At 40.4% G+C, this 21,329-nt stretch overlaps 1 protein-coding gene across 1 annotated transcript in view; it reads left to right on the top strand.

The window, feature by feature from the left end:
* Nucleotides 1-21,329, top strand: part of NLN (neurolysin) — an 84,946-nt gene that overhangs the window by 52,358 nt on the left and 11,259 nt on the right. Inside the window, exons 9-11 of the mRNA XM_037062847.1 lie at nucleotides 2,469-2,670; nucleotides 19,821-20,007; nucleotides 20,336-20,464. Coding sequence (XP_036918742.1) covers nucleotides 2,469-2,670; nucleotides 19,821-20,007; nucleotides 20,336-20,464 — 518 coding nt within the window. The remainder of the gene's footprint in view (nucleotides 1-2,468; nucleotides 2,671-19,820; nucleotides 20,008-20,335; nucleotides 20,465-21,329) is intronic.

The raw sequence follows: 21,329 nt of genomic DNA, 5'->3' as shown, positions 1-21,329 counted from the left end.
GGTGTGGGTCACTTTCTCTCCAGGCTGCTTTCTAAAACAAAGCCAGCCTGTTATAATTATTAATCCATTTTACAAAAAAAGCCGGAGGAAATAAATTATAGTATCCCCCTAGTTCGATCCCAATAATGAGTTTTGTTTTGTTTTTTTTATCTTTAGAGGAGAAGGGAAGGAGAGAGGGAGAGAAACATCGATGTATGGTTGCCTCTTGTATGTCCCTTGCTGGAAACTAGCCTGCAGCCCAGGCATGTGCCCTGACTGGGAATCAAACCGCAGTTGTTTGGTTCGAAGACCCACGCTCAATCCACTGAGCTACACCAGCCAGGGCCCAATAATGGGTTTTTCATCCACAGACTTTGGGTGGCTTCAGGTGGCTGCTGGGAAGAAGGCTGGAAAACTGTGTCATCCAGACAGTGGTCAGAGGTGCCTGATCCCCATGCTTTGTGGACTTACTTTCACTTCTGAGATAAGCTAAAAATAAACCCATGTCAAGTGTAGATGGGTCTATTTTTAATTACGAAGTGTCAGCATACAGTTTTAAGCCAAGAATTCTTTCAGGGGAAATCCTTCAACATTGGAGCTTTCTGTTCCTGGGTCAAATCTAGTTCTCCTCACCTTATCCTGTTGTCTCTCTGCCAGAATATAATTGGTTTCTTTGAGCTCTGACCATTGCTACCAGAACTCTGGTACAGGGGCCAGAGGGTGACTTTTTCTGAGAGTAGTGACCAATGACCTACTTAATATTCACTTCCTGTCACCTAATGCTTCCTTCATGAAGATGAGAAGGGTTAACTTCTTTTGTTTGTCTAATTAACTCAAAAAAGGATATTTAGAGTAGGTTTAGGAAAGACCAGATTTTTAAAAAATCATATTTCAATTTTCATTCCTCAGATACTGAGATTCTCAAAACCAAAACAAAAATACTCTGATGATTCCAACATAAAGTTGGTAGTTAAGGACATTTTTAAGACTCACCATTATTTTTTTAACTTATCAATTGGAAAGAGAAAAAGTAGTTTGTTGTTCCACTTATTTATGCATCATTGGTTGATTCCTGTATGTGTCCTGACCTGGGATTGAACCTACAACCTTGGTGTATTGGGATGATGCTCTAACCAACTGAACTACCCAGCCAGGGAAAAATTACCATCATTTTCTCAACAAAATGTAAAAAGGCATAATCTCAGAATAAGGAATCCTTTAAAATTAAATAAATCAAATTTATGTTTTAAGTAAAAGGTGAAAACCTCTCCATGTCACTGATCTTTAAATTGGTAGAAACTTCTAGATTTTAAGCTTTTCTTAAATTTTTAGAATTCTCCACATATTTTTAAGAAAACTCAACTGTTGTTTCTCCAACATAGTAGTGCCCATATTACTCTTAGATCAAGAATACTTTTATTGCCTTTTGTAATATACTAAGAGGTGTAAAATGTAACAGGACAACACTTCCCAGAGGACTCTAGCTTTTCCCTGTTAAAAATAAGAGCTGTGTATCTCTTGACCTGTTTATACTTTTCCAACTAGTTACATGCAATCATTCCAGGAACTCTGAAGGACCCATCACTCAAGCAGAGCCGGGCTGGTTGAAAACTGAGTGCACTTACCAGATCGAGTGCATGGTGTCTGGTGTGCGTGTCCTCTCCTCTGCCTGCCTGCCTGCCTTTTCCACGTCCCTGCCCAGTCCTGCCTCGGCCTGGGCATGGTTCTGATTGATTGACTGATTTCTTGCTTATTTAAAATAGACTTTATTGCCCTGGCGGATGTAGCTCAGCGGATTGAGCTGGGGCCTATGAACCAAATGATCACGGTTCGATTCCCAGTCAGGGCACATGCCTGGGTTGCAGGCCAGTTCCCAGCAGGGGATGCACGAGAAGCAACCATACATCGATGTTTCTCTTCCTCTCTCCTTCCCTTCCCCTCTAAAGATAAATAAATAAAATATTTTTTTAAAATAGACTTTATTTCTTAGAGCAGTTTTAGGTTCACAGCAAAATTGAGCATAAGATGCAGAGATATCCCCTTTACCTGCTGGCCCCACACATCGTAGTTTCCCCCATCATCAACATCCCCCACCAAAATGGAACATTTTTTACAATTGATAAACCTGCATTGGCACATAATCACCCAGTGTTCATAGTTTACTCTCGGGTTCACTCTTGATGTATACTCTATGGGTCTGGATAATCATTATAATGACACATAGTCACCATTATAGTATTATTCGTTATAGCTTCACTGCCGTAAAAATCCTTTGTGCTCCATCTACATATTCATCTGTCCCTAACCCCTGGCAACTACTGATCTTTTTACATTGTCCATAGTTTTACCTACTTTCTGAAAGTTAAATGTTTTAAAGCATCTTCTATCAAATATGTATCCAATGAGACTTAGTGACCGAGAGAGGCCAGGGCAACGTTGTTGCTAGAGAAGGGTGTTCATAGCTGACAGACTTCGCTTCTGGTTCCCAGGGAAGGGAAATACAACCATGCCGCCTGCTTCGGCCTCCAGCCGGGCTGCCTCCTGCCCAATGGCAGCCGCATGATGTCTGTGGCAGCCCTGGTGGTGAACTTCTCTCAGCCCCTAGCAGGTCGCCCCTCTCTCCTGAGGCACGACGAGGTGCGGACTTACTTCCATGAATTTGGTCACGTCATGCATCAGATTTGTGCACAGGTGAGTGATCTTGCATGGTGAACCTGCCATTTGCTTTTCTAGAGGTTTTGCTTCTTCACTGCATTTGGGTGTCTCACCTTAATACGTTGTTTTCAGAAGCTGACCACGTTCAAGAATTTCACAGGCCTTCTGCAAAAACACAAATTTTTTTCTGATTGGGTGCTGTTTCACAGTATATTTTATTGCCAGGTGAATTCACTGATGAAAGTGTCAACTGAATAGAATCCTAGGAAAAATAAGGCTATCGTCACAGAAGGGTTAAAATACTCTTAATTTTTTTCCATAGGAATTTGGTGTAAGCTCCAATGATAAGCAACTGCTGTAATCTGTCTCCTCTGCTTATTAATGCTCTGTGTAGTTAAATGGTTTTCAGCTAGCCCAGACCCTTTACTCCTTTTTAAATAATAAATATTCTGCAATACTTTTCTTTACTGGCCTCAAATTAAAACCATAGATCATGGAGGATAACCCTGAAGAGAATTTGCCAAAGCCTGGAGGTGTGTGCACAGTGGACGGCAACTAATTCTTCTTTATATCTGCAAATGAACAGTACATGTATTCTTAACTTTGTAAAGCAGTCTGGTAAACTAAGCCCTAACTATTCTAGGATAAACTATATGAACTTGCTAAATTTAACTGCTATTGACATACGAAAGCATCCAGTTCAGTAGTTCAATCTAAAAATATTGAAAACTGATGTTAACAGGAATGGAGGGACAGTTTTCCAAATTTGAAATCTCTATATACCTCTGAAAGTAAACTTTAAAAAATAAGCTTTTTATTAGAATAGTTTTAGGTCTACAGAAATGTTGCAAAGGTAGTACAAAAATTGCCCAGGTACCCCTTCCCCTGATTCCCCTCTGGTTCACATCTTACCATGTTATAGTGTGTGTGTCCCAACCAAGACGCCATCACTGGCACAGTGCTCTGAACTAAACTCCACACTTTATTTGGATTTTATTAGTTTTTCCCTGACAGCCTTCCTCCATACAGAGGATATTTAAAATTGATGTAATGTCCTGGCTGAACCTAAAAGAAAAGATTTTTTAAATGGTTTTCAAATGATAATGCCTTGGCATGGCTATGTACTAAGACATAATGAAGTATTCATGGATTTGCACTATATGTGAATGACCCTGAATACGGAAGCAAAAAACCACTGGCTGATATAAGTGGTTTGTGTCATCAGCTCTGAGTCCAGGAATGGTGTTGCCATTGTCTTAGTTCATGTTGCTATAACAATGCTGTAGACCAGGCAGCTTATAAACAATAGAAATTTCTCACAGCTGGCAGATTTGGTGTCTGCTGAGGACCTGCTTTCTGGTTCCAAGGTGGTGCATTCTCACCATGTCCTCACATGGTGGAAAGGGCGAGGGATCTCCATGAGGCCTCTTTCCCAAAGACACTAATCCCCTGCATGGGGGCTCTGCCTCATGACCTACTCACCTCCCAGGAGCCCCACTTACTCCCACCACATCAAGGGTTAGGTTTCAACATACTGATTTGGGGAAGGAACACAAACATAAACATTCGGTCCATGGCACCAGTGGTGACATGATTTCCCAACACGGTGAACCCCCCTTAGGAAGTTTCCTAATGAAAAGGTAACCTTACTTTGATTTACACGGTTGATCCCCAGTAGTTAGTGCCTTGGAAATTTAAAGTGTGTAAAAAAACGGTTTTGCAAAAACATGTACAATGGAGTTAGTTTCTAGGCTCACTGAATTATAGATTTCTCATTTATTTGAATGTCCAACAGGAAATACGAGAGACATGGAGGACAGGGAAGAATTTTCATTGTCCTACACATGCAGTTCAATCCCAGACATCCAGCGTCCCTAACCCCCAGTGTACCCTTAATTACTGCAGTAGCCAAAAATGTACACACTCACTTCTGAAATACTACTATTACCTATGTTGAAACACTGCTTATTTCTTTCAACATTTTATCTTGACATCCTGGTGCTTCTATGTCTTATTTTTTAAAAAACCAGAGGGAATAGGAATGAATGTTCAGATAAATGAGTCCTGACAAACTGATGCGAACATCTCTGCCCTCTGTTTAACCCAAGCAAAAGAAAACTTTCAGAATAATCTAAATTTTCTTTCCTAGATACTGTTGAAGTCTACAGTATCTAAGAAACCTACAGCAGTAGGTTACCTAAAATACTTACTTTCCATTGTATTTCCATTCTCCAGCTGATTTTTTTTAATTAGGATAAATCTAGTATCCCCTTTTCTAAAGTACGTTTATGTGTAATTTAGAAAAGTGAAATAAGTTTCTTAATTTTAGACTTACGGGGTATTACTTAGATGATCTAAAATCTAGTTATATATTCTATGTAGATGAACAACAGCCTGTGTTTAGAAGAGTGGGTCTTCACTTTGGAGGGTCTAGGAACTGTGTAAAAATCTGATTTCAGCTGTGCATACCTCTTCCAGAAAAATACATGTACACTTACACTCTCCCATTTTTACACGGAATTCCGAAGAGCTCACAGAGCTCTTGAAGCCCAGACCACAGTGGATCCCAGGTAAGTAACTCCTGGGTTATAGCCGTTTCCTCCTTACTTGGATGTTGTTTATCAGCTGATGGCTTCACAAGGAAGTAACTTGGTGTCCTCACCACATTCATTAGAATAAAACTCATCTTCAAATAGGGTTTTCGGTGCCGTCGATGCCTGTCCTTGTTTTCGGACTCAGACCTGTGATAACCTTAGTATCATCTGCTCACCACGTATCCCTTAGTTGTGCAGTTCCCCACAACTCTGTTATTTTTGCTATTTATGTTATTTTCTATCCTTTGAGATGGCTCCTTGGGCAGTACTGGAAAAATTATCTTGGCACTATGTCATCTTAGAGATATTTGACTCATGACTAAAGTATTTTATTTACTTTTATTTATTCCATCAGTTTGGTGTCTCTTGAAACAGTAGACCCTAGGCGAGGCTTAGCGTGTGCCTACCCATGTTCGTGAACATGGAATGTGCTGTACAGACAGGCAGTGTGTGAGTCCAGGCCCTTGCTTGTTCATCTCATGAAAGTATCTTAAATTTCTTAGTTGTCTGTTAATCTTTTCAAATGACCTATTATGCTTTAAGAATTTTTAAGGTAATTATATATTTGGAACCAGTGATCACTATTTTTGTCTTAAAAGTATAGGTACAGATGTATATATTTGTAGCTTTATAGTAATTTCAAAACCTTTTCTACCCACTTGACCTGGATAGTAGTGCATGAGTTTAATGACTTCAGTGTTCAGGAAAATACTCCTGACTTCTCTGAGAAATATACAGTGAATTAACTGTTTGCTGTACATGTTTAGTAGACGGGTTTTTAGCTTGGGCAGCTCATCGTTTGCATTCTTCTCGGAGTCAGTTTGCAAGTTTGACGACCAGAGAGCTTGTTGGAGCTCGTCATAGGGATGTTTGAGTGTGTCAGCAGGAACATCCAGTTTCAAGCAGGTAGATGCACTGGTTCAGTCTGTCTACCATCTCATCATTCAAGTGAGTTTCACTCCTCTTTTCTTGTGTTTACACTGCAGGGTAGGTAATTTTGAAGATAGGGATCAAGAGGTGGTATCTCTAGTGTCTCTTCCTGTTTCATGGCTTTATTGTGGTTTGGGCTCTCCGTAATCACTGGCCTTTTGAACTTACATAGAAAAGAACAGTGATGCTTCTTAACAGCCTCATTGAGATGCCTATGATGGTCTGTAGGTTAAGAGTGCTAATCAGTTGCGGACTGTTAGAGATATTTTAAAGCAACACCTCACAAGGCCTTGTCAGTTAAAATTGAGAGGGATGGAAGGGCAAAAACTAAAACATAATTATTTATGGTTTTTAAAAAAACCACTAATTTGGTTGAAAGACTAATAAGGCATCTTGTCTGCTCTAAGTATTTTTTGTTAGATGCTGTTGTAAATGAATGTATCCTGCGTCAGTCAGTAAGGCACACTAGCGTTGTGACGAGAGCACCAGGTTACAAGTCGCTTGTGTATTTGTAGATCTGGCTGTGTGACTTTGGCAAGTTATTCGACCTCTTGGAGCGACCTCATTCTTCTAACTCTTAAAATGAGGACAATAACAGTTCTCATACCTACTTTCCTGGGGTGCTGGTGAGAGGTTAAATGATGTGTGAAAAGGTACTTGGGAAAGCATAAAGTGCCATGCATATTTCAAATATTTTTGTAACTGTGCTTATATATGATTCAGAGCTTTGGAGATCAGTCAGTAGCACACGAGTCCTGATTTAAGAGGAGTGGGGAAGTTGCCGTGACGAAAAGTACAGTCACTTAGGGTTTAAGAGATTTCACAAATGCTTACCCTCCATGGATTTGGGGTGAGGATCTGTGGCAGGTGAGTGGAAACCATCAGGCTTCTGTTTGTTTTGTTTTGTTTAAATGATTACTGCCTACTTAGAAGTTTGATTCCGGAAGTGAGAGTAGAATGGGCAGTTTAGAGTATCCGGAGTGGTAGGAGATCAGCTGGAGAGAAATGTTGGTATGTTATCTCCAGCCTTAACACCAAAGAATACATACCTGGGGAGGAAGTCTAGGACAAGCTTGGCCCGACCAGTCAAAACCGTACTCATCAGGCAAACCGGGCAGGCTGAGGAGTCCTGGACGTGCTTAGCACTGTCCACCACCAAACACTGTGTATCCTCGGTGCCTTACACTCATTAGTTCATTCTGTCCTTACACTTTTCTGAAGTAAATTTACCAATCTACTTCTATTATTATACTGTTATACTATTACTCCCCCCATTTCCAAGTGAGAAAAACTGAGACTTAGAAAGGTTAAATGATGGACCCAGGATCTGACCATCTCGCTCTCCACCACTCGCTCTCCACCACTCTATTGCCTGTAACCAGCCATTCTATGCTCCCTCAGTCTATGCACTAGAGGCCGATGTTATTTCTGAATCTGGCCACCCGAGTATGCATTAGTGTTGGAAGGACTTTTTTTCTCCTACATTTTTCAAATGGCACCTCCTCTGAATCAGTGGTCCCCAACCTTTTGTGCACCAGGGACTGGTTTTATGGAAGATAGTTTTTCCAGGGACCAGGGTCTGGGGATGGTTTCAGGATGATTCAAGTACATTACATTCAGGCTCACCTCCTGCTGTGCGGCCCGATTCCTAACTGTTACCAGTCCGTGGCCCAAGGTATAGTCACCTTTGCTCTAAATCAATCTCATGTAAGCTGGTGTAGAGTAAATGAGTTTGTCTAATTTCATGCATCCCTCTGTATAAGTTGACTTCTTAGGTTTCAATCCTTATAATGTAGTGAATACCTATCAGCAACCTTATAGCCTTTGATTCTTACCCCCAACCTTGTACACTTAGAGTTTCCAACATCAGTGTCAGGATATCATTTTTGTTAGTTCATTGATTTGTGTGTTTATTTGTTTATATATAATACATACTCACTGCCCTGGCTGGTGTGTGCCAGCCTGCAAACCAAAGGGTCACCGGTTTGATTCCCAGTCAGGGCTCATGCCTGGATTGCAGGCCAGGTCCTCAGTAGAGGGTACGCAAGAAGCAACCACACATTGATGTGTCCCTCTCTTTCTTCCTCTCTTCCCCTCTCTCTAAAAATAAATAAATAAAATCTTTAAAAAATATATACTCACATGTGTACATAGAATAAATGCTAAAGTCATAAACCAAATGTGATGATCATTGCATTATTTATTTCTTCTTGGAGACAGCCTATTACTTTCATTTACTTCCTATATTTTTTTCTGTGTCTCTTTTTAAATAATTAGAAAAAAGTTTTTAAATGAGAAAAATATATTTAGTTACCTGTGGCTCTGTGAGGGGACGGTTATTGATTATCTATTGTGTCTGATATACTAGATATAGTAGGATAATGTTCAAAAGAAAAAAAAGGGATTTCCGGCCAAGATGGAGGCATAGGTGGAAACACTGTGCCTCCTGGCACAATCAAAATTAAAGATGACAAGATTTAGAAACAAAAACACAACCAGAACAGACAGAAAATTGAACTGTACAGAAGCCGACATCCATTCATCCAGACCAGTAAGAGGGGTGGAGTTGGCGGCCTGCAGAAAGGGGTCGCAGCAGGAAAAAGCGACGGGTAGCAAACCCTGGGCAGGTTTCCTGGTAAGGAAAGGAGCAGACCCAGTGAGGCACACAAGGCCACTGGCTGACCACAGTCACACATTCACACACAGATAAACCAGGCAAAAACTGGCAGCAAGACAGACCACGCAACCCAGGGCCCCAGCTCCAGGGAATAGAGCCTAAAAGCACCAATTGAAAACACTTGTCGGGGCTGAGGTACCAGGAGAGACTCCCAGCCTCACAGGAGAGTTTGTTGGAGAGACCCATAGGGTCCTGGAAGGTACACAAGCCCACCTACCCGGGAACCAGCACCAGAAGGGCACAATTTGCTTGTGGGAAGCAGTGAAAGGGACTGAAATACGAGCAGAGCAAGTGTCATTGTCTCCTCTCTGACCCCGCCCCCACATATAGCATCACAACCCAGCGACGTGGGTTGCCCCACCCCGGGCTCCACCCCTCATATGTAACAGGCATGACCAGACCAAAAAATTATGAATCAAATGGAAGAACAAATCAAAGCCCCAGAGCCAATACTTTTAAGCAACCAAGAGATAGCCAAACTATCAGGTGTACAGTTCAAAGCACTGGTGATCAGGATGCTCACAGAACTGGTTGATTTTAGTCACAAATTAGATGAAAAAATGAAGACTACATTAAGTGAAATGAAGGAAAATGCACAGGGAACCAATAGTGATGGAAAGAAAATGGATTCAAATCAATGGACTGGACCAGAAGGAAGAAAGAAACAACCAAACAGAAAAGAAGGAAGAAACAAGAATTTTTTAAAAATGAGGAGAGGTGTATGAACCTCCAGGACATCTTTAAACGTTCCAACATCTGAATTATAGGGGTACCAGAAGTGGAAAAGAAAGAGCAACAACTGGGAAAGTTATTTGAACAAATAATAAAGGAGAACTTCCCCAACCTGGCAAAGAAAATAGACTTCCAGGAAGTCCAGGAAGCTCAGAGAGTCCCAAAGAAGGTGGACCCAAGAAGGAACACACCAAGGTACATCAGAATTACATTAGCCAAGCCCTGGCTGGTGTAGCTCAGTGGATTGAGTGCAGGCCTGTGAACCACAGGATCGCAGTTCAATTCCCAACCAGGGCACATGCCTGGGTTGCAAGCCAGTTCCCAGCAGGGGACTCACGAGAGGCAACCATACATCGATATTTCTCTCCTTCTCTCCTTCCCTTCCTCTCTAAGGAAAAATAAATAGAATATTTTTTAAAAAAGAATTACATTAGCCAAGATAAAAATGAAGGAGAGAATTCTAGAAGCAGCAAGAGATAAGAGGACAGTCTCCTACAAAGGAGTTCCCATCAGACTGTCAGTGTATTTCTCAAAAGAGACCTTCCAGGCAAGAAGGGGCTGGAAAGAAATATTCCAAGTCATGAAATCCAAGATTGTTCTACCAGCAAAGCTTCCATCTAGAATGGAAGGGCAGATAAAGTGCTTCTCAGATAAGGTCAAATTCAAGGAGTTCATCATCACCAAGCCGTTATTATATGAAATGTTAAAGGGACTTAGCTAAGAAAAAGAAGATAAAAATATGAACAGTGAAAGGACAGCAAACTCACAGTTATTCACAACCACACCTAAAACAAAAGCAAACCAAGAGGACAGCTAGATCAGGAGCAGAACCATAGAAATGGAGATCACATGGAGGGTTAGCAACAGGGGAGTGGGAGGAGGAGAAGGGGGGAGAAGGTACAGAGAATAAGTAGCATAGATGGTAGAGAGAAAATAGACGGGGGAGGGCAAGAGTAGTTTGGGAAATGTAGAAGCTAAAGAACTTATGACACATGGACATGAAGTAAAGTGGGGGAATGTGGGTGGGAGGGGGTGTGTAGTATGGAAAGGAATGAAGTGGGGAATGGGACAACTGTAATGGCATAATCAATAAAATATATTATTTTAAAAAGGGGGGACCTTGAATGTTTAGCGTTTACTTTGAGGATATGAAATTTAAAAAGTTAAAAGTATTTTTTTTAAATGTAAATTTAGCCCTAGCTGGTGTAGCTCAGTGGATTGAATATGGGCCTGCGAACCAAAGGATTGAGGTTTGATTCCCAGTCAGGACACATGCCTGGGTTGCAGGCCAGTTCCCAGCAGGGGACACACGAGAGGCAACCATACATTGATATTTTTCTCCCTCTCACCTTCCCTCCCCACTCTAAAGATAAATAAATAAAATCTTTAAAAAATACATTTTAAAATAATATTATTTAAATGCAGTATTGTTTAAAATAAATATATATTGTATAAAATAAATATATGTTGTTTAATATTATTTCAACATTCAATATTTATTTATTTTTATATATTTTCTTGATTATGCCATTACACTTGTCCCATTTCCCCCCTTCACTCCCCTCCACCCTGCACACCCCTCCCCCACCATTCCCCCCTTTTGTTCATGTCCATGTGTCACAAGTTCTTTAGATTCTGTATTTCCCATAGTATTCCTGCCCTCCCCCTATTTTCTACCTACCATCTATGCTACTTATTCTCTGTACCTTCTCCCCCCCTTCTCCTCCTCCCATTCCCCTGTTGCTAACCCTCCATGTGATCTCCATTTCTGTTTCTGCTCCCAATCTAGCTGTCCTCTGAGTTTGCTTTTGTTTTAGGTGTGGTTGTGAATAACTGTGAGTTTGCTGTCCTTTCACTGTTCATATTTTTTATCTGCTTTTTCTTAGCTAAGTCCCTTTAACATTTCATATAATAAGGGCTTGGTGATGATGAACTCCTTGAATTTGACCTTATCTGAGAAGCACTTTATCTGCCATTCCATTCTAAATGAAAGCTTTGCTGGATAGAGCAATCTTGGATGTAGGTCTTTGGATTTCATGACTTGGAATATTTCTTTCCAGCCCCTTCTTGCCTGTAAGGTCTCTTTTGAGAAATCCGCTGACAGTCTGATGGGCACTTCTTTGTAGGTGACTGTCCCCTTATCTCTTGCTGCTTCTAGAATTCTCTCCTTCATTTTAATCTTGGCTAGTGTAATTATGATGTGCCTTGGTGTGTTCCTCCTTGGGTCCAAATTCTTTGGGACTCTCTGAGCTTCCTGGATTTCCTGGAAGTCTATTTCCTTTGCCAGGTTGGGGAAGTTCTCCTTTATTATTTGTTCAAATAAGTTTTCCACTCATGGCTGTTCCTCTTTCCCTTCTGGTACCCCTATAATTCAGATGTTGGAACGCTTAAAGATGTCCTGGAGATTTCTAAGCCTCTCCTCATTTTTTTGAATTCTTGTTTCTTTCTTCTTTTCTGTTTGGTTGTTTCTTTCTTCCTTCTGGTCCAGTCCATTGATATGAGTCCCAGTTTCCTTTCCATCACTATTGGTTTCCTGTGCATCTCCCTTCATTTCAATCAGTTTAGCCTCCATATGTTTCTGTAATTTGTTACTAAAATCAACCAATTCTGTGAGCATCCTGATCACCAGTGTTTTGAACTGTGCATCTGAAAGTTTGGCTATTTCTTGGTCGCTTAGAATTATAGGCTCTGGAGCTTTGAGCTGTTCTTGAGTCATAATGTTTGGTCTGATCGAACCTGTTATGTATGAGGGGCGGAGCCTTAGGTGTTCACCAGGGCCGGGCGACCCAGTCTCTGGTTGTGACGCTGTATGTGGGGGTGGGGTCAGAGAAGAAAAAAAATGGTGCTTTACTCCCCTCCACTCTCTCTCAGATTTCTTTTCCTTCTGCGGCTTCCCACAAGCAAATTGAGCCCCTCTAGTGCTGGTTCCAGGGTGTGTGGGCCCGTGTATTCTTCAGGACCCTGTGGGTCTCTCCAACGAACTCTCTGAGCCTGGGAGCTTCTCCCGGCCCCTCCACCCAAGAAAGTCTTTCCAGTTGGTGCTTTCAGGCTCTAATTCCTGTCGCTGGGGCCCTAGCCTGCAGGGTCTATCTCACTGTTCACTCCTTGGCTTGGTTTATCTGCGCGAGAATCTGTGACCGTGGTCAGCCAGCCACCATGCACCCTCACTGGGTCTGCCCATCGCTGCTACTCCACACCTGGGATCCACCAATCGCCTCCGCCTCCACTCCTGAGTCCAGTTGGACAAACAATTTTTCCAGGCCAACCCCACTCTGCCCCTCTTACCGGTCTGGCTGAGTGGTTCGTTGTTGTCAGACTTCCGTACAGTTCAATATTCAGTGTTTTGGCTGTGTTTTTGTTTCTAAAACTTCGCTGTCTTTAAATTTAGTTGTGGGAGGGGGCACAGTGTTTCCACCTACGTGTCCATCTTCGCCGGAAGTCCAATATTTAAAATAATATTTAATATTTAAATATTGAGATATGTCAAATAGTCGCTATTTAATATTGTTCGCATATTTAATATGTAGTGTTATTTATTAATATTAATTATTAGTATTGATATTAAAACATATTGTTTAAAATAAAGATAATAGTGTTTTAAAACATTATTAAATTATACAAATATTTATGAAGTATTGAAAGAAGACAGGGTAGTGAGATGATGTTAGGTTGGAGGCTAAGAGGTCAGGTCAAGCATGATAAGAGAAAATCTCTTAAGAACTGTTTAGGGTTGGTTCATGCAGAAGCATTCTTCTAACAGCTTCATTCATTTCACAAATGTTTGTTGACCATAAACAACTCTCTGTGCATATACTAGATTTTGGTGATACAGTGGTGAATAAGGTATGCACACTTCCCAACCTTCTTAGTCTGAGTTTGAGTAATACTTTTATTTGTTTATATCTAAAAAAAGCAATTTCAGTCTAAGAAGTAGTAGTCAGGAAGGTATAGCCATTTTGGGAGTACACCTGTGAATTTAAAATACAGTGCTCAAGACTGCTACAGGTTATTGGTTGTTTCACATATCTTTTTTAATATTTATTTATCTTTTTTAAAAGATTTTATTTATTTTTCTTTAGAGGGGAAGGGAAGGAGAGAGGGAGAGAAATATCAATGTATGGTTGCCTCTCATGTGTCCCCTGGGAACTGGCCTGCAACCCAGGCACATGCCCTGACTGGGAATCAAACCGCAATACTCTGGTTCACGGGCCCACGCTCAATCCACTGAGTTACACCAGCCAGGGCTTGTTTCACATATCTTTAAAATGATGGCAGTGATACTGAACTATTGAGCTATAGGATGGTGTAAAGATTAACAAAAATGTTAAGCCATGGCTGGTATAGCTCAGTCCATTGAGCATGGGCTATGAACCAAAGAGTCGCCTGGGTTGCAGGCCAGGGTCTCAATGGGGGACACAGGAGGGTGCATGAGAGGCAACCAGACACTGATGTTTCTCTTATTCTCCCTCTAAAAATAAATAAATAAAATCTTTTTTAAAAAAGTTAAATGTTATTCAGGTTATCCCTATTACTATTATTCCAGTGATTGCTATGTACACATGAAGTTGAAAGTATGACTTTTAATTATTTATGGCAAAGCCTACAAGACAGTAGCACTTTTTCCCCCTATTTTTAAAAAGTATTTTATTGATTATGCTATTACAGTTGTCCTTGCTTTTCCCCCTTTCCCCCTTGACCCAGCACCCCCTACGCCCTCAGGCAATCCCCTCCCCATTGCTCATGTCCATGGGTCATGTGTATGTTATTTGGCTACTCCCTTTCTGGTACTGTCCTTTACAGCCCTATGGTTATTCTGTAACTACTTATTTGTACTTCTTAAACCCCTCACCTCTTCACCCATGATCCACACTCCCGTCCCATCTGGCAACCATCAAAACACTCTTTGTATCCATGATTCTATCTCTGTTCTTGTTTGCTTAATTTGTTTTTTATATTCAGTTGTTGATAGAGATGCATTAATTGCCATTTTATTGTTCATAGTTTTGACCTTTTTCTTAAATAAGTCCCTTTAACATTTCAAGTAATAGTGGTTTAGTGATGATGAACTCCTTTAGTTTTTTCTTGTCTGGGGAGCTCTTTATCTGCCCTTTGATTAGTGATAGCTTTGCTGGGTAGAGCCTCTTCACTGTAGGTCCCTGCTTTTCATGACTTTAACTAAAGTCATTTTCTTGCCAATCCCTTCTAGCCTGCAAAGTTTCTTTTGAGAAATCAGCTGACAGCCTTATGGGAACTCCCCCCCCCTCCCCCCAGGTAGCTAATTTCTTTTCTCTTGCTGCTTTTAAGATTCTCCCTTTATCTTTAACCTTTGACATTTTTATTATGATGTGTTTTGGAGTGGGCCTCTTTGCATCCATCTTGTTAGGGACTCTCTATGCTTCCTGGACTTGCATGACTATTTCCTTCACCAAATTAGGGAAGTTTTCCTTCGTTATTTTTCAAATAGATTTTCAATATCTTGCTCTTTCTCCTCTTCTTCTGATACCCCTATGATGCAAATGTTGGACCTTTTGGAGTTGTCCCAGAGGCTGCTTACACTATCCTCAGCTTTTTGGTTTTTTTTTTCTTATTCTAATTGGTTGGGTTTTTTTCTTCTTTATGTTCCAAATCATTGATTCTCAGCTTCATCCACTCTACTGTTGTGTAAATTGTTCTTTATTTCAGTGAATATATCCTTCGTTTCTGACTGGATCATTTTTATGCAGCTGGCCAAGTTTGGGGCTGGATCTCATAGCTCTCAAGATATCTCTCCCAAATTTTTATCTACCACGTGTGGGTGTCAGACCAGCCTGTTTCACATCTGCATCCCTACTACCAGTCTGGATGGATGCCATTTCTTTAGTTCTGTAGCTGTCAGACTTCAGTCAACTTGATTTCTGACAGTTCTGAGTTATTCTGTATTTTAGGTATAATTTCAATGGGGTTGAATAAAGAGACAAGCCATGTGTGCCTATGCCACCATCTTGACCAGACGTCTCACACTTTTTTTTTAATGCCTTGCTATATAAATGTCTCCATCATTCTTGGTTTAGGGGTAGATCAGACATGGCACGGTATGGAATGACTGCTAGAAAATCAATAGGGGATCACCCAAGGCCAAGGTCATTTCTCCTGAGGCCTGTTCGTTTTCCTAAACATGATACACTTATGGATTTCAGCAAATGCCTTTTCTTTGATTTGGGATTTGCTCTCATGAAAATAACACTTTAGTTTAACCACTAAAAGCAACTGGTCTCTTAATTATGTAGAAAAATCCCATAGGACTTTGGTCTTTAAATACAACATTTTCACATGAGTTTTGGAGCTTTATATAATTTTATATAATTTCCTCCAGCTGTCACTGCATTGTATGAATTCAGAATTTTCTCTCTATAACACCAAGTCATCTTTATAAAAACCTGTAATGGAGTATATTTTAGGCATCCTATTGTCTGTTTAAAAAAATAATATAGAAAAATCTCATAGTTTTAGACAATTTTTTCCTTTCAAGAACTTATAACTAAACAAAAATCGAAGTTTACATTGTTTTTCTAGGCTTTTATTATCAAAATATTTCCTGCATCAGTAATGCTCAAAATATTTTAAAGTATCACCTGCAAAAATAATTTGTGAATTTGATTATTTTGTAGTATTCTGCTTTATCTGGGAAGTATATTAGCATCAATAGTTACTGTGGCTCGGCCCTGGCTGGTGTGGCTCAGTGGATTGAATCCTGGCCTTCGAACCAAAGGGTCACTGGTTCAATTCCCAGCCAGGGTACACATGCTTGAATTGTGGGCCAGGTCCTCAGTTGGGGGCATGCAAGGGGTAACCACACATGATGTTTCTCTCCCTCTCTTTCTTCCTCCCTTCCCTCTGTCTAAAAAGAAATAAAATTTTTAAAAATAATAATTACTGTGGCTCATAAGTGACTATATTTGACACCCTCCAATTATTCATATTGAAAACTATGTAAAGTACTTTTTAGGGTTCTTTGGAACCCACAGTTTAAAATGGGGTCATGTTTTCTAGATGTTCACAGTGAGTGATAACTCAGCAGCCATGCTATTTTGCATGTCCCCCATCAGCTGCTAGATTCTGAGACAGTGGCTGACTGGATTCCTTTCTGTTTAGATTTAGTTGTTTGCTAAAAATTGAGCTTTTGAATTTTGTAGGTTCTTTGTACTCCTCATTTGAGAACTATTTAAATGATATTGCCCAAAGGGCACGCAGGGAAACAGCGTGACAGACTTTCGGGAAATTAGTAAGCAGCAGAGTTATTTTTAGCTTTTACTCCTTACAAACATTCCCTTTTGTTCTTCAGAAGACATTGTTCATCTGTTCATTCACTTGCTGTGCTCTCTCCCCCATGACAAGATGGCTTAGATAGAATAAACTCTCTCTTCTCTCTTCTGCATGGCATAACTGTGTTCATTCTTATTTCATTCCACTTTAACTCATGACATACTCATTAGTTCATGTTTTTCTAGGTTCTGAAATACCACCACCAACACACACATGCATTTTGTTATTATTTGGGGTTGATTTTCTCCCTCATCTGCAAATACTGACTGAGAAATAATCAGACAAGCAGGATATACAAAATGTATATTTTTGTTTCTATATAAATATGTGTACATATACACATTTATATATGTATATATATAAATGTATGGTTGTAACTGATGGTGTGGTTTTGCCTTTATTTGCTGTTAGTACTTGAGTTTAAACTATAATCTTTAGAAAATTATGCAGTTAGCATTACAGAATCCCAGGTCCAGAATACATGGTTATGAAGGCTGGCATTTTCACATCAGCCTCATGTTTGGTCTTTGAAAAATCTTCAGGTATACATAGAGGAAGTCAGATTTCTACAGAAGCACACTGAAACCATACTTACTCTTTACATCAAGGCAAATTTGATAGAATTCTTCTGCTTTAGGTCCCTTCTAAGAAAACTCGGTCATTTTGTAAGGTTTTTGGCCTTTCATTTCATTTTTTACTTTTCCCCCACAAAACAAAGAGGCATTGCTGCAGTTGTGGTTACAACTGCGGGTTCTGGAGGCAGACCACGTGGTTTCATCCTAATTCTGTTGCTAATTGCAGTATGGCTCAGTCCTCGTCTCACACATGGAGACTACAGTGTTTACTGCAGACACTTGCTTTGGGATTCGAATCAGATAATTCATATAAAGACCTAGCATAATGTTTGGCATAGTAAAGTTTCAATAGATGTTGGCTGTTATAACCATTATATAACTTTGTTTTATCTAAATGTAGGATCAGTTATTTTAGAAGGTTATATTTGAGAAAGAGGCAAGATACTCAGTTTTCTGGAACCCTTCCCCTGTAAGAATTTTTTTATTGGGATGTCCTCAAACACAGGTGGCCCATTCCAACACCCACTGATTTTAGTTTCCTTCGACCCTTTGGGATTTGCAACTCTTCATGTCTAGAATCAGCACAATTATAATGGGAAGTCAAGCAAAACACTTCTTTGTGCATGAAGAGAGGAAGGCGGAATGTGAGATGGCGTTGACATCTGTGCTTCTGCCCCAGGCCAAAAGCTGATTTGGTTATTTGCTGCTGAGTCGGCATCCCATCTGCTCCCTTCTCTGGTGGTTCAGCCCTTCTTCCTCCCCTACCCTCTAAACCCTGGGGATGATGAAGTCAGGGAGCAAAGACTGGGATCTAAAGGTTCTGAAGTGGAAACAAGATAGAGGTTCAGGGAAAGACGACCAAACGATAACCCCCAGATGACCTGCAGGGGAAATGTCTCCTCTGCTAGTGGCAGGCTTACAGAAATCCTTTGGATGGTATGAAGGTTAAAAAACAGCAGCCTGTTCTAGTGAAGTCCCATCTTTCTGCTCAGGAGCTTTTCTGACTTCTGATTCGACAACTTACTAAACATTCCTTTAAAAAAACAACAACTTTATTTTTAAATCTTAGCCCAGACCCTCAGAAGTACTTTATTTTTACAAGGTGTCAATGTAAGAAACGTCTAAACCTATAGAGAATTTTGTATAAGAATTTGTTTGAGCCAAATTGAAGATATGCCAGGAAACATAATCTCAAATGCTTCCTGCAAATGACAGTTCTGAAGTTCTTTTAATTTGTTTGGAATTAAGGAAGGAAGGAAGGAAGATTACATAAAGGTGAGAAAAAGCATGGCGGGAAGTCTCTGTGATAACATTACAGGATGGTAAACAGATCATGTTCTCTCCCTCTCTCTCTCATTTATTCATTTAGAGAGAGGAAAGGAGAGGGAGGAGAGCAACAATGACTTGTTGTTTCAGTCAAAGATGCGTTCATTGGTCGATTCTCATATGTGCCTTCATGGAAGATGAACCCGCAGCCTTGGCCTGTTGAGACAATGCTCTAACTAACTGAGCTCCCTGGCCAGGGCTGTGCTGTCTGGATGGTGGTCTTCAGAGGGGTCCAAAAAAGAGGCATTTCAAGATGTATTAGCCTAGATGCACAAAAACAATGGCCAGGGCTTGCTTAAGGCAAACATAACCTTGTACTGGGGAAGTTAGAGGCCTGGTGCGTGACTACCCACCTTAATCTACCCAGTTAGAAATTTATGATCAGATCACCCTCTGAGGTTACTTTTGGTCACTGACTTATTACAATACCCCTTTTTCATTCACAGAGGGGTGCTTTAACTTTTCAGTATATTCTTTATTTCTTGTTTCCTTTAGCTGTATTATCTTACCTCTCTTTCCAACTAATATATAGCCCTAATTCCCACTGAAGTGGCTTCTCGTTTTTAAGGTACCATCTTCTGCTCAATCTGAGAGGTACAACTCAGACTTTCCATAAACATGGTTCTTTTAGACCCACTCATTTAAAGTTGAGAATGCAAAACATCACATGTACTCAAAGAGTATCTGTAATGTTGTTATTTAACTCTGTAATACATTTTGACTAAAATTTACGCAGTTAAGTAGTAGAGAAAAATCAGCTTAGAAATCAGTGAGGAAATCATGATTTTTTCAGTTATAATTGATGAATAATAGTTCCATATTTGTTTATAATTCAAAAGAATATTCAATATAGAGTAGTTTAGGGGGCTATTTTTCAAGCTGCTTGGCTGCTGTGGTTTATTTTCATTCAAGTTTGAGGTTTTCTAACCCTTCATTAAAAGGGACAGTTAACTCTGATTCTGACTTAAGTTTTAGAGAATCTTGTTTATAAAATACATCACCTATTTCTTTTTCGGTGTTTTCTTAAAGACCTCTATGTTTACTTTCTAGACTGATTTTGCACGATTTAGTGGAACAAATGTGGAAACAGACTTCGTAGAAGTGCCGTCACAAATGCTTGAAAACTGGGTGTGGGACATTGATTCCCTCCGAAAACTGTCAAAACATTATAGAGATGGAAGACCTATTACAGACGATCTGCTGGAAAAACTTGTTGCTTCAAGACTGGTCAACACAGGTAAAACTTGTAATTTTAGAGAAGGAAAATAAATTAGAATTGCTTAATAGAAAATTGCTGACATCTCCCAGAGAACTAGTTCCCTTTTAATAACAACGGTGCCCTAAGAATGCTAATATATGCAAGACCACTAAATATATTGGAATACCAAACCCTGGGATTATGTCCAAGAAAAAAAAATACAGCTACTTGTAAATCTTAAGTGAGATGTTTTGCTTCCATTTTGTAATGAGTACTGCAGGAATCAGTTTTGAAATCTATCATCCTGTGATATTAGAACACACAGTTCTCCTCTACAAAACATGCCCAAACCTTCTTGTGTTATTAGGTCTTCTGACCTTGCGCCAGATTGTTCTGAGCAAAGTTGATCAGTCTCTCCACACCAACACCGCGCTGGAGGCTGCGAGCGAATATGCCAAATACTGCACAGAAATTTTGGGTGTTGCAGCTACTCCAGGTATGTAAATACTATTCTGACTTGGGTTCATTTGACCTGTGCAGTGCAGGATATACTCCTCACACTGCCAAGGGCAGGTCGAGTGTGTCGGGCAGATTACCTGATGTAATTCGTTTCTGACTTCTGTCATCAGGCCGTGACTTTCAGGTAAGCATACTCTGTCCATAGTATGAGCTATCCTGTCCAAATGTGCTGGGAGGAAAGGTGGCTCCAGCTGTTGCAGCATTTTAGTGTAATCAAGTGTGAGCAATTGGCCTCCACCCTGGAGCACAGAGAGTCAGTCACAGTTGGCAGAGCCCGCCAGGCTCCTCCCCCCCTCCCCCCCACCCCCGCTGTGCGCCGTGGCTTCCCAATGCTGTCAGTGAGCACCTGGCAGAAGGGGCCGTTTTAGAGAGAAGCAAGGCTGCCGGTTTCTGGCTCTGCTTCTGAGCTTCTGAGATGAGTTTGACTTAGTGGTCTCCAACTTGACACTTGTGAGATTCACGAGGGTGGGTGAATAGCTGCTCACACGTGTGCTTACATTTATATTTATATATTTGAACCTAACATGCAATTGTATTTACATGCAGTTAAGACTTTTTTCACCAATAAATTGGTCATATTTATAAAGACAGTGAAGGTCAGACTAGTCACCAAGGCTTTGTGCTTCTTTCTGTGGCCTGTTTACAGTGGACCCGCAGCAACACTGTGCCTCAGGCCACTTTGACACAGTCCTTTTAAAGTAGCTCTAAAGGTAGATTAAATTGGTAAAATCTTTTTAGCTTTTCAAGTAAAGTGTTTGTTTTCCATGATTATGAACCTAAAAATAAGTGCCATTCTCACATACTTTAGATGTAAAGATGTGTGACAAAGAATGTGTGACAAG

The sequence above is a fragment of the Sturnira hondurensis genome, unplaced genomic scaffold, assembly GCF_014824575.4.
Source record: "Sturnira hondurensis isolate 20B ecotype Veracruz unplaced genomic scaffold, ASM1482457v3 Scaffold0014384, whole genome shotgun sequence".
Taxonomy (NCBI): domain Eukaryota; kingdom Metazoa; phylum Chordata; class Mammalia; order Chiroptera; family Phyllostomidae; genus Sturnira; species Sturnira hondurensis.
Note: the sequence above shows the minus strand (reverse complement) of the source record. Positions and strands in the feature narration are given on the sequence as shown.